Genomic DNA, 13,036 nt, shown 5'->3' on the forward strand with positions numbered 1-13,036 from the left:
GAGACGTTTCTCCCTTCTTTTCCTTTCCTTCCATCAAAATCTCCTTTCTATCATTTTCTCATCTCACTCTACCTACACTTTTTTCAATCATAAAAATACATAACTTAGTTTAACATTACCTTAAGTGCAAGTTGTTGGAAAAAGTGAATATAAACACATGATTCTGGTTTTAGGATAGAAATGATACTCTCTTTGCATCTCTATAATTTCCTAGCCTGCCATTGTTGACCTACCCGGGACTATGATTCCTATTTACTTCTTTCATGCTTATTATGTACATCTATCTTTTATCTAGATATTTAAAACAGTTGTGAGGCTTGCAAAACAGTACTTTTCAAGATGATTCTAACATCTGAGCTAACATTCAGGATATACTCACAAATTTTCTAAGTTAAAGGTTTCAAATTCTATAAAACAAAGTAGTTTCCAACTTTCTTAATTCTTTACCTTCAATGTTGAGTGTATCAAACTTGCTTCAATGGACATCTATACTTAATTCTAATTTGTTTGCCATATCCTGAGGTTTCTGCTATTTCAGAAAATGAACTCTCTCCATATATCATGAAACTCAAGATTTTATAGGTCTTTATAAAAACTACATGATAAAAATTAGCTTGCTATTACTCATTCCTTAGGAATCTGACTTTCAAGTGAAACATGTTTCCTTTCAGCTGTAAAGATGATGATTATTTTGCGTGTGGCACGTAAGTCCTTGTTACTGTGATGTGAAGCAAACGAAGTGCTTTTAGGGCCAGAAAAGTTGGCCCTGTAAGAGGGTGGACATAAGCTAGACTGTGAGGCTCAGCTAACTGGGTCTGAATATAATTGAGAATATTTGTTTAATGCAACAAATAACCAGCAATTGTGCATAGACCATGGTTATATAAAAATCACGAGATAACTCCCTAAGACCTATCTGCAGGAATAAAGTTCGAGGTTTCTGTTCCAGGGCAGTTGTTTTCAGCCGATTTATTTTCTGACCCGGTGTCTGAGGGATGCAAATCTCTCCCGTGAACCGTGGCTCACAGGAGTTTCTGGTCTAGGGAAACAGAGCAGAATGGAAGAGGATACAGTCTCGAGCTGCCACCTGTTGGGGAGCTTTGCCCTGTCACCTGTCTACCTTCTGTGGGAATCACTACTTACGTTTACACTTGAAAAAAAAAAATCACATGCAGCTATACTTAAACATATATCAATAATCAACTCTTGAGAGTTTTAAGGAAAAAGGTATGTTTTAAGAAAAAAGGTATGTTTTAAGAAACTTTCCTTATAGTCTTAATGAAAGGGAGTCAGTAAACATAGAGAAATGTATGAGTCCATGTAAAATTCCAAGCAAACAGTTACATTAAAAAAAAAGTTCAGCCCGGACAACCTTGGTGGTGCAGTGGATAAGAATCCGCCAGCTGATGCAGGGGCACGGGTTCAGGTCCTGGTCTGGGAAGATTCCATGTGCTGGGGAGCAACTAAGCCGTGTGCCACAACTACCGAGGCGTGCCCTGGAGTCCGCACGCAGCGGCTCCTGAGGCCCAGGCGCCCAGCGTCTGTGCTCCACGCAAGAGCGGCCACTGCACCGAGACGCCCTCGCGCTACAGGAGTAGCCCCTGTGCACCGCAGCTAGAGGAAGCCCTCACAAGGCAACACGGATCCAGTGCAGCCAGGAAAAAAGTGCAGTCCCAGGCAGGAACAGGTTACACGCAGGAAAAAAGAGGAATTTATTTTCTCTCCAGTGAAAACCAATCTATAAGACCTGCGCTCTTGAAAACTATATACAACTGTGGAGAGAATGTGAAGCCTGACTGAATGGAGAGACAGCCCATGCTCATGGATTTACTGAAGCTTCAGTTCTTTCCAAACTGACCTACAGATTCAGTGTAATTCCAATCAAATCCCAATAATTTTTAGAGAAATTGACACGTAGATTCTACAATTTATATGAAAATGCAAAGAACCAAGAATAGCCAAAATTAAAAAAAAAAAAGAAAATCAAGACTTGCTGTGACGCTACATAATTACGCGAGTGTGGTGCTAGCGAAAGCAGAGAGTGTCCAGAAATACTCATTACCTTTATGGTCAATTGATTCTCAGCCAGGGACCCAGTTTAATTAAGTGAAGAAAGGAGAGGATTTTACATAACTGGTATCCAACTGCTGGATACTTGGATTGAAAAAGACGGACCTCAATTTTTACCTCACACCGCACACACTGATTTGACATGGACCACAGATCTAATACAACTGTTAGCACCACACCAGTTTTGAGAAGAATACAGGGTATCTCTGGAACTTTCAGGGTTAAGTCAGCGTGCCTGGGCTCCCCAAACCCTGCACACTCCAGTTCAGGACCTGCCCTGCAGGGACAACTGGGAGGGAACCTCTAGCCCTTGAATGTCTGTCTGATAAACATGTCTCTGTAGACCTGGGACCTTGAACCGCAACAAAGAGTGCATGCTAACAGTAGGAATCAGGCTAAAAGTCTGTTTCCACCTGGGCCCTGCCACACGGCCTCCGTCTGACCAGGGGCCAGAAGGCAGACAGCTAATGTCACCACAGGGCTGCTCCCTGCCTGCACGAATGACCTCCAACAGAACCCCGAGGGCACCAAGCGCTGGGGAGCGTCCCCGGGGAAGCACTTCCTGCGTGCAGCCCTGCAAGGTCCAGGTGGATCTAAGCACTCCCCTGCGAGGGGACAACCCTCACACCTGGCCTCTCCTGGGCTGCGAGCGAAACTGCTGCCTGCGCATCGGCAGACAAAGGGTGCCGCTGCCCTCAGGCCATCACATCACAGCCTCCCTGCCTGTGAGCGCTGATGGACTCAGGGTGGGCACCAGAGGCCCCGAATAGCCGCCCACCGCTGCAGCCACCGCGTGGCACACCCGAGGGCCTCAGGGTGAGGAAGCAGGGCCCCAGACAGTGAGGTGCAGGTCGAAGGGGGGACTGCAGCGAGCGCAGACTCTTGCGTCTCCTGCACATAGAAAAGCACTGCGCCCCTTCACGAGACACTGGTTTCCTTTAATTGACAGTGATCTTTCGATGCTCTGACTCCCCAGCCTTCACTGCACAAACTCCTGGGTAGCCTGGCTTCCCGCTCTGCGCCTTTGGGTCAGGCCCTCAGAGTGACCCGAGACTCCTGTCTCGGAGTTGAAGTCCTCAGAAAGTCTGCCAAGTAAAACATAGCTCTCAACTTTCTAGGTTGTTCATTTTCAGCCAACAACACCAACCTTTTTTCCTTTCTTGATTTTAGTCTGTATCCTTTTGCCACGATGCACCATGAACATGGGTGTAACAGCTTTTCTGAATTCTGAGAGTCCTCCCAGCGAGCCAGCGAAGCCAAGCCCGGTCTTCGGGATCCTGAACAAAGGAGACTCAGGTGCGTCTCAGGAGATCCCACAGATGAGAAAGCAAAGTGCACTGGCCCAAAGGGACAAAGCTGAGGGAAGGAGTGCCCCCGGAACGGAGAGCCCCTGCTCACTGAAAGGTGGCGTGGAGAAAACGGGCAGGCAAGCTCCACACTGGGGGAGAATATCTGCAGCACGTTTGTCAGACGACGACTCCTACCCAGAACATATACAGCATCCTCACGGATCAAGAACAAAAAAGACAAGCAACCCATTAAAAACAGGCAGACTGCTGGGACAGTCCAAAGAGGAATCACCAGCATGCTACGAAAAGATGCTCAGGAAAATGCAGATGAAAACACAATGAGATACCATTTCATACCAACTACAATAGATAAGATCAGGAAGACTGACAGTAGCAAACGCTGGCAAAGATGAAGAGCAACTGAAACTCCCAAATATTGCTGGTGAGCATGGAAAAAGGCACAACTACCTGGTGAAACAGTTCACAGGTTCTTATAAAGTTGAACACACATCTATCCTATGCACGCTAAGTTGCTTCAGTCGTGTCCACCTCTGTGTGACCCTGTGGACTGCAGCCCACCGAGCTCCTCTGTCCATGGGATACCCCAGGCAGGAGTACTAGAGTGGGTTGCCATTTCCTTCTCCAGGGGCTCTTCCCAGCCCAGGGCTCAAACCCAGGTCTCCCAGAATTGCAGGCAGATTCTTTAGCAACTGAGCCAGAGTAATTTAATTTCAAAGTGTTTATCCAAGGGAAAGATAAACATATATCCACCAAAACAGCAGCAACACACGAAACCATCGACACGCTTGCACAAGAATGTTCACAGTGGTCTTGCTCAGAACACTGCAAATCTGGGAGCAGCCCACTATCTATCAGTCACAGAATAAAAATCTGTGGTGCATCATACAGTGGAATACCGCCCAAGAAAAGAAAGAAACTACTGGTGTATGTAAAACAATAGGCATGAAGTATAAGCACATTAATCTGAATGAAAAAAAGTGCATACTATGCGTCTCTACTCATGCGAAGACCAAGAAAAGAGGAAACTCTCAAAACAAGGGAGCAGAAATCAAAAGTGGCTGCCTCGGGATGACGAGTTGCGCACGACCGTAACGGGACAGGAGGGGACCCTCAGGTGACAGGAATGTTCACTCCAGATACACTGTCTTAGATGGCGGTTACAAGACATGGGTTTGATCCCTGGGTCGGGGAAGATTCCCTGGAGGGGGAAATGGCAGACCGCCCCAGTATTCCTGCCTGAGAACCCCATGGACAGAGGAGCCTGGCGGGCTACAGTCCACAGGGTTGCAGAGAGCTGGACACAACTGGGCCTGCATGCTGAGGCGTAGCATCCACAGCTATCAAAACTCATTAGACTGAACACTTAGGATCTGTGTCTTATGTACAAATTATACTTACATTTTTTAAGAAAGGAGAAAGATTTATTTACTCTGCCCTAAAAAGGAGATAGTGTTACCAATTTACCTAAATTGGTTAGGAATTAACAACTCTCTTTGATACAAGAGAAAGAGCATTTCAGACACAGAAGTGCTTATAACACAAACTCCTATTTGAGCATAAAAATATCACAAAATTACATTTATATAGAAATCAGTGTCCTTTGAAATTCTGATTAGCCAATTAACTACTAATGGACTATAACCATGGACTTCTTGGCTTCATGACTCGGGAAATATTATTAGCATATTATTTCTTTACCATATTTTAGCAATAAAATACTTCAGAGTAAATATAATAAAGCCTCATTTAAAAATTCTTGTGGACCATATAATATGGAAATTAGCTAGAAGAATTTTATAATGCCTTTTAGGCATTCAAAACAGTATTTATTTATTCAGTCATTAAACTGCTGAGTACTAGAAACAGTGCCAGGTACTGTGCCAGGCCCTGGGAACACGAGGACTCCGTCCCCGACATCAGCATGGTCACTCTATAAATGAAGCTAGAAAGTGCTCCCTCACTCCACCCGTGCTCGAACACGCTCTCCACGCCAGGTAACGAGGAGACAACAGGGACACAGGCAGACGCGGCCCCTGCCCTCACAAGGCTCAGCTGTGAGCATGAGACGAGCGTTGGAAGGCCTGCGCTTTCTGGGAGGACGTGCTTAGCAGGCCAGGCCCTGAGAAGAAGACTCCTAAGCGAAGGTAGACTCTGATTCCGAGAAGAGATGGAGAATCACTGGGCACCAGGCATTCTTGGGGTAAAAACGGACAGGACATCGCCCACCCTTGTCACCCGGCGCCCAGCGGCGGAAGGTGGGGAATGTCTGCAGAGCCCAGCAGAGGCTCCCTGTCCCCAGAGCCTGGCTTCTCGGTGGACCCCATGCAGGCATCCAGACAGGGGGCCTTTTGGGAAGGGCCCACTGGCTGGAGCTCTAACTCTGGCTTCTTTCGTTACTGACGCCAGTCCGGTTGTTGCGGCTGTGACACGGGGCAGAGGGGAGCTGGGGGGCCAGCACGGAGGAGGCTATTGCTGGTCTGGAACCCAGCTTGGCTTCTTCCGTCTGTGTCAAGGCCTCACTCAATCCAGTGGAAGCGCTAACTCTGGTGACATGAACTTAAGTAAATCAGAAGACCTCCAGTCGTGGAGCAGCGTAAAAAGGGCCACTGGATAAAGAGGCACGTGGCCTGAGGCCCTGCTGCCAGCTCAGGTGTGGATGTTTCATCACCTCTGCAAGAGCAGAAAAACTACACACTTTAAGAAACTGTGTTGTGGCACTTTCAAAACCGAAAGGCTGTGAGTGCTCTGGAAGGTCGAGGCTGTGAAAGGCTGTGAGCGCTCTGGAATGTAGAGGCTGTGAGTTCATTCTTACTCTAAGAGACCGCAATAGTTAAAACTATGAAGCTCTGGTCCATGAATACTCAACTGGGCATTTCAGAAGTCACAAACTCCTCAATAAATCAGACGGGTCTTTCTGAAGACTGGTCACAATTTAGATGTGCTTATTTTTATTTATAGAAGTAATTTATGGTTATTTAAGGACAAAATTAGAGCAGGATTTGAGTGTTAATTTGTTGTTCTGAGCTCAAAAGTTGAATGAATAAGGAAATGTCAATTCCCATTTTTAAAAAGAAATGTGCAGCTAAGTAAAATCAGAGCACAGTGAATGTTATCCACACACGTAATGGAAAATCTATCACGAAAATACCTAGGCACTTGCTTTTAAAGACTTAATTACAGCAATCCATGGTAAGGCAGAGAAGAGAAATCAGGCTTCTTGATTTCTAGAGATATTCTTATCCGTGAAATCACATGTCATCTTGCATCCTCATCTCTCATTTGGATAAGCAGCACAAACAGAAGTCCACTGTCGTGGACTGCGTCCAGACGTGGCATGGATTAGCTCCCTGCCCTCCAGGTACCTGCTCGCCCTCGCCTGTCGTCCACTCACTCATCACCGCCAGAGGTTCCCCCATGAAGACGGGCCTTCCCTCTGGATCAGCCCCACAGCCTGTCTTGCTGCTCAGTACAGCCCTGATGCACGAACTCTTTAATAGCCTCTAAACAGCTGAGAAAGTAGTTGTAAGGCTATGGCTTAAGGGTTCAGCCTGGTGAAAACATCTTGGGCATTAAATAGCTAAAGGGGGACTTTGCCAAGGGTTTCACAATAGGTTTCACAATAGCTACAATAGGTTTTTCATCCTAGATAAAGTAATGGCACAATAAACCAACTTCTAGAGGAAGAACGTGGTAGTTATAAGGGCTACATATAGACTTGGGAGTATTCTTTAGCAAGACCATCAAGTTTGTTTCAACTTATGTTCCCTAAGCCGGTGACTATGGGTATCCACGCTCCTCCTGCTCGGTCACTCACTCACTCACTCACTCAAGTCACCTTATTGAGGCATTACAGCCCTGCAGTGGCTGTGTCGTCTTCATGTGCACCGCTCGAGGAGTTCAGAGGCAAGCATGCGCCTGCAAAGCCATCACCACAATCTGTGACATAAACGTACCCTCCCCCCTTAACGTTTCCTCCCACCCTATTTATTATGGCTATTTTTGTGATAAGAACACTTAAAATAAGATTTACTCTCTTAGCAAATCTTAGGTACACAACAGTATCAGTAACTACGGCCCTAAACTGCACAGCAGATATCTAGGACTCGCTGGTCTCTGCCTCACTCATTATTAATCTGCTACTTTGAAAGGTGAAAAATGGTACTTCACGGGTGCTTTAATTTGCATTTCTGTGACTAATTATGAGTTTGACCAGCCTTTTGATGTTTATTTGCTGTTTGCAATCCTTCTTTTATTGAGTCCATACTATATTCAAGGCACTATTTTAGGTGCTGAGGATACAACAGACAATAAAGCATGCAGAATTTATATTTCAATGTGAGAAACAATAAAAACACACAAAAAGTAGAATAGAAAGCTAAAAATACCATTTCAGGTAGTAAGAACTGCTATTAAAAAACCCCACAAAAGCAAAAACAGTAACAAAGCAAAATAAAGGGAGTCAAGGGGTGCGTTACTTTAGACACAGCGGCCACGGAGGGGCTCCCTGAAGAGGCGGGGTCTGAGCAGGGACGGAACGGTCAGGCGCAGGGCGGCTTCTCAGGGCAGAGCCCGGCGCGGCGAGAGCCAGCTCACAGCTCCTGAAGGGGGGCTGACCGGGAGCTGGCGGACGGTCAGCGGGCCGGGCGGCCGCACAGACGGGGCTGCAGAGACAGGAGCCGGGTCGCGCAGGGCCTCCCTGCAGCCCTGCACGGCGGTGGACCTGAGGCCAGGCGTGCTGGGAAGCCACTAAGGGCTCTGAGCGGAAGAGCCGAAGATCGGACCTGCACCGGGAAGCGAGTTAGGAGGCCATGGAGGGAGACTGGCCAGGACACACGATTCAGTATCGGCAGTGCAGAGAGAGGAGAGGGACCATTTCAGGATACAGCTTGAGCAGGCACTGCTGATGGACCTGACGGGTGACGTCATGGAGAGAGAGGAGCCCAGGGCGTTCTAAGGCTGACAGCCGGTCAAGACGCTCCCGGTTAGGGAGGAGCAGGTGTGCGGAGGTGAAACCAAGAGTTCAGTGCAATCAAGCAAGCCTGGAGTTCGAGGAAAGAAGTCAGGCTGAAGACACAAATGAAGGGCCCTTCAGTCACAAATGGGACCCATGCCAGGAACTGGGCTGAGGTCCTCTGGGCACAGAAGAGTATGGCAGGAGGTGGGACAGCCCCTGAGTCAGGAGCTTGTATTTCTTACTGAATTGCGCAAGTTTCCACACATTAATGATATTATAGTTTGTCAGTCATTTCTTTTACAAATATTTCCCCAATTTTCTGTTTGCTTTTGATTCATTTTTTAAAAACATTTCTGACATATCTGTTCAGAAACAATTATGTAATAAAATCCGTAAGTCCTTCCCTTTGTGACTTCTTCCATGACTTTTAAGGATCAAAAGCCAAGTAACTAGAGGTTAGACAGACACTTGGGTTTTATTTCTATGTTTGCTTGTTTGAGTGAATCCGATTAATTCAGAATTTGTTTTGGTATGTGTTAAAGTTATAAGTTGATATCTTTTCAAAAGATTTGTCAAGTTTCCCAACACCATCTTTGAACTTCAACTTGTCTGTGATGTCTTCACACACTACACTTCCCTTGGTCACTTTCAGCTTCAGGCTTTGAAACTGCCATGGTGATGATGAGAAAGCTGCCTTCTAGTCTCTACAACGATACTACATACAGGAATCTGAATGTGCTTACAAGAAAATACCCAAAACAGAACCAGCACTTTTGAGAAGAATGCAGGGACAGAAAGCTAAATGGAAGGTAAAATATGAAGGGGAAAAGGAAAGGGTACAGTCTATTCCCTTCTTTGAAAAAGAAGAAAAGGAGATGTTGAAAAATGCAAAAAAGAGAAAAGAATCAGGGGTACACAACAGCAGCTATCAACTCCCTCACACTAGCAAGGATTATCCCAGGTGCCCTCAGGAGGCAAGACGGGCCACCTGCCTGCAGGGGCTTAGCCCTCAGTGTGGAGGCTGGGGAGAGAGATGATACATATGTACATGGCTTCAGTGAGAAACGAATGCTAGGGGAATATGACGCGGAGCAATCAGGTAGAGGGATGAAGGGAGGTGAAGACAAAACAGACCGAGAGAGGCTTGTGTGAACACACAGATGGACAACGGGCACAGACAAAGATGTTCATCATCGCTCATTACCAGAGACATGCAAATCAAAGCTACCGTGAGATATCATCTCACACCAGTCAGAATGGTATTATCTACCAAAAAGTCTACAAGTCATACAGGCTGAAGAGGGTGTGGGGCAAAGGGAGCCCCACGCACCGTGGGTGGGAATGCACATTGGTGCAGCCGCTATGGAAAACAGCATGGCGGTTCCTAAGAACTAAGAACAGAGCTGCCGTTCTGCCCAGCAACCGCACTGCTGGGTGTCAGACAGACACACGCACCCCTGTGGGCACAGAAGCACGCCTTACAGCAGCAAAGCCTCAGACACAACTCAGATGCCCATCAGCAGACGAACAGGTAAAGAAGATGCGGTCCATGGATGCTGCGGATGCTATCCAGTCATACCAAGAAGGAAATAACTGCCATTTGTGGCAACATGATGGACCCAGAGATTCTCCTACTAAGTGACGTAGGTCAGAGAACGACAGATGCTGGGTGGCGTCCCCTGGATGTGGTCTCTAGGATACCACACGGTGGGGGTGGTGGAGTCGCTCAGTCGTGTCCGACTTTTGAGACCCCGTGGACTGCAGCCTGTCAGACTCCTCTGTCTGTGGGATCTTCCAGGCAAAGATACTGGAGTGGGTTGCCATTTCCTTCTCCAGGAATATGACATAAATGAACGTATTTACAAAACAGAACAGACTCACAGACACAGAGAGCAGACCTGTGATTGCCACGGCGGGGCGGGGGGGCGGGGCGGGGCGGGGCGGACTGTGAGTTGGCCATGAGCAGATGCAGGCTCATCTACAGGACGACAGACAGCAAGGCCCTGGCGTGCAGCGCGGGGAGCCACAGTCAGCACCCTGTGATGAGCCGCAGTGGAAGAACAGAAGAAGGCGCTCGTGTGCACAGCTGAGCCACTGGTGGACGAGAGATGAGTGCAACACCGAACCAGCCACACCTCCATGCGGCTTTAAAGAGAGAGAGGCTTGTGTGAGACGATGCTCGTGCTGAAGCCACAGAGAAAGAGGGAGGTGGGAGGGGAGCAGGGAAGGCCCCGGCAAGCTCCAGTGGGAGGAAGGAGAAAGGGAGGGGCAGGGGGAGAGGAGCAGACTGCCGAGCCTTTGGGAGTTTCAGTGGGAAGGCGGGACCCTCTGCTGTACACCGAGAACTCGGTCCTGTGAAAACTCACCTGGGGGCCAGGGTGGTACACAGCGGGTGTGGGGTGGAGCCCAGGGGCCAGAGGGGACTCCAGCTAGGAAGAGTCTGCATGAAGAAAGAACCTTACACACACTTTAAAGAGCACATCCAGCCTCCATGCTTGACATGAGAGAAAGGAAACCCAAGTGGCGAGACGGTAAGACTCCTGAGGACAGGGATTTTTCTTCGGTTTGTCCACTCTGCAAGGCAGTCTGGCACCCCAGAAAAATCTGTGAAACTAAATTAACAAAAGCGACTATAGGGAATGAACCTTTTTATCTGTGAAAGAAAAATCAGATGGACAAACAGAAAAGAGCTTCAGGCCTTCCCTGGTGGTCCAGGGGTTAAGAATCTGCCTTGTAGTGCAAGAGACGCTGGTTCGATCCCCGGTCTGGGAAGATCCCACATGCCACCGAGCAACTAAATCCAGGCGCCACAAGTACCGAGCCAGCGCTCTGGAGCCTGCAGGCCACAGCTTCTGACGCCTCCGAGCCCAGAGCCCGTACTCCGCGGCAAGAGAAGTGACTGCGATGGAAGCCGAGCGCTGCACCTACAGAGCGCCCCACCCACTGTCGCCAGACAGAGCCTGTGCCCGCCACAGAGACCAGCATGGCAAAACCAGAGCCTCGAAGGAACTGCTCTCATAAGCACACAGCCCCTCAGAGCAAGGGGCAGGCTTCGGACAAGGACACGGGATTTAAAAATACTGCAGGTTTAAATATAGCTGTGTTCTTATAAAATCCTTCTCATCCCTTGGACTATGGGTTTCAATGTGTCAGGAATTATGTCTTTTTTTTTTAACTCAAAGTAAGAGAAGAACGTATCATGTAAGTATACTCCATCCGTGTATACTTAGGTTGCTGAGCTTCTACTGAAGAAAAGCTAGCAACAGTCAAAATGCTTCAGGAAGAAGATCTGGGCAACTTGCAGCATTTATCATGACTGACATTTCAGTCTTTCAGAGTAAACTTCGAAATTAAGCTCTAATTTGAGATGGTTCTGGTTTGACAAGTCAACTCTTGAGACATCTGAGTATGGTATTATGAAAGAACAAAACTGTTCATCAACCCTTTATGCAAGTGGGAATTTCTTTTAAAAGTAGGATTTTAATGATTTTTTATTCCTACAGTGACCCTTAAAGTTTCTATGTATGTAATCACAAATGCACACATAAGATGCATTTATAAGCTTATTGTGCAGTTCTAAAGACAGTTGGGAAACCCAATTTTAATTTTGTTACTGAAATAATTTAAACATATATTATAGAACTGCCTCTTTTCCATCAACAGAAAGGATCCAGAAAGAGATTATACATGTAGGCACAATTTATTTTAGGTTTATTAGTGTTAGAAAAATGAAGTTGCCAAAATTCCATCTGTAACAAGTACTCTGGTATTTATTTCATTTTTATGACCACTGACATCAACATACATCCTTTTCTCACACCTCAAAGAAAAACTCAGATAATTCATTTAACAGAGATTCATTACATGCATTAACCACTGATATGCTAAAACCTGGAAAATTATTTTCAGCAAATGTGTAACATTTCCTGACAATCTCCAAGAACATCTTAGTGACTCAGAACGTCCATCAGAGAAAGAGGACTTACCGGCTTTTATTTACGAGGTCTGCTCCTCGGGCTTTGTAATAATCCAGATTTGGATGGAACTGGTAGGTCACTGGTCTTGGATTTCTCTATAGAAAAAAAGCAAGAAGTTAAAATGTATAAAATTATATAATTTGTATATTAAGACAAAAAATGATGAAACGATTGCTTTTATACTCTTAAAGAAAAACATACATATAATAATGATGTTTAATAATTAATGTGCTTGGTATTTTTTTCATTGTTGAAGTTTTGCCCCAACTTATCTCTGTCTGATTAAACACAAAAATTACTTAATACGTTTTACTTTCACCTGCCTCAGGTCACACTGATCTCTTCCCTTCATTAAATTTCTTTTCAGTAATTTTGATCAGTTTCAATATGCCTTTCCAAAATACAATCAGATAAAATTACAACAAAACTGAGGTATTATGTAAGATGGAACACCAGCACAATCTATTCTCAGGGCTAGGAGAAACAACAGTGGTTAAGAAAGCTACATTTTGAAGAAGAGCAAAGAACAGTTTTTGACAACTACGATGCTACGTACGCCCACTAGATGGCAGACTGAGTCTTTCTTCTTCTAAAATGACTGTGTTATTCTGGAATTTGGCAATTCTTTTCAAGTTAGCAGTTTCTATGCATCTGTTCTTACATACGAGTTGAATAAGTGCCCAGGTAGTGGACATATTATCAGGGTACCACCACAATACAAAAGC

At 46.2% G+C, this 13,036-nt stretch overlaps 1 protein-coding gene across 3 annotated transcripts in view; it reads right to left on the bottom strand.

Moving 5' to 3' along the window:
- Positions 1–13,036, bottom strand: part of TBC1D5 (TBC1 domain family member 5) — a 588,062-nt gene that overhangs the window by 86,686 nt on the left and 488,340 nt on the right. For all 3 annotated transcript variants that reach the window (XM_018053168.1, XM_018053179.1, XM_018053183.1), the window contains one exon: positions 12,321–12,406. In XM_018053168.1, coding sequence (XP_017908657.1) covers positions 12,321–12,406 — 86 coding nt within the window. The remainder of the gene's footprint in view (positions 1–12,320; positions 12,407–13,036) is intronic.

The sequence above is a fragment of the Capra hircus genome, chromosome 1, assembly GCF_001704415.2.
Source record: "Capra hircus breed San Clemente chromosome 1, ASM170441v1, whole genome shotgun sequence".
NCBI classification, from domain to species: Eukaryota; Metazoa; Chordata; class Mammalia; order Artiodactyla; family Bovidae; genus Capra; species Capra hircus.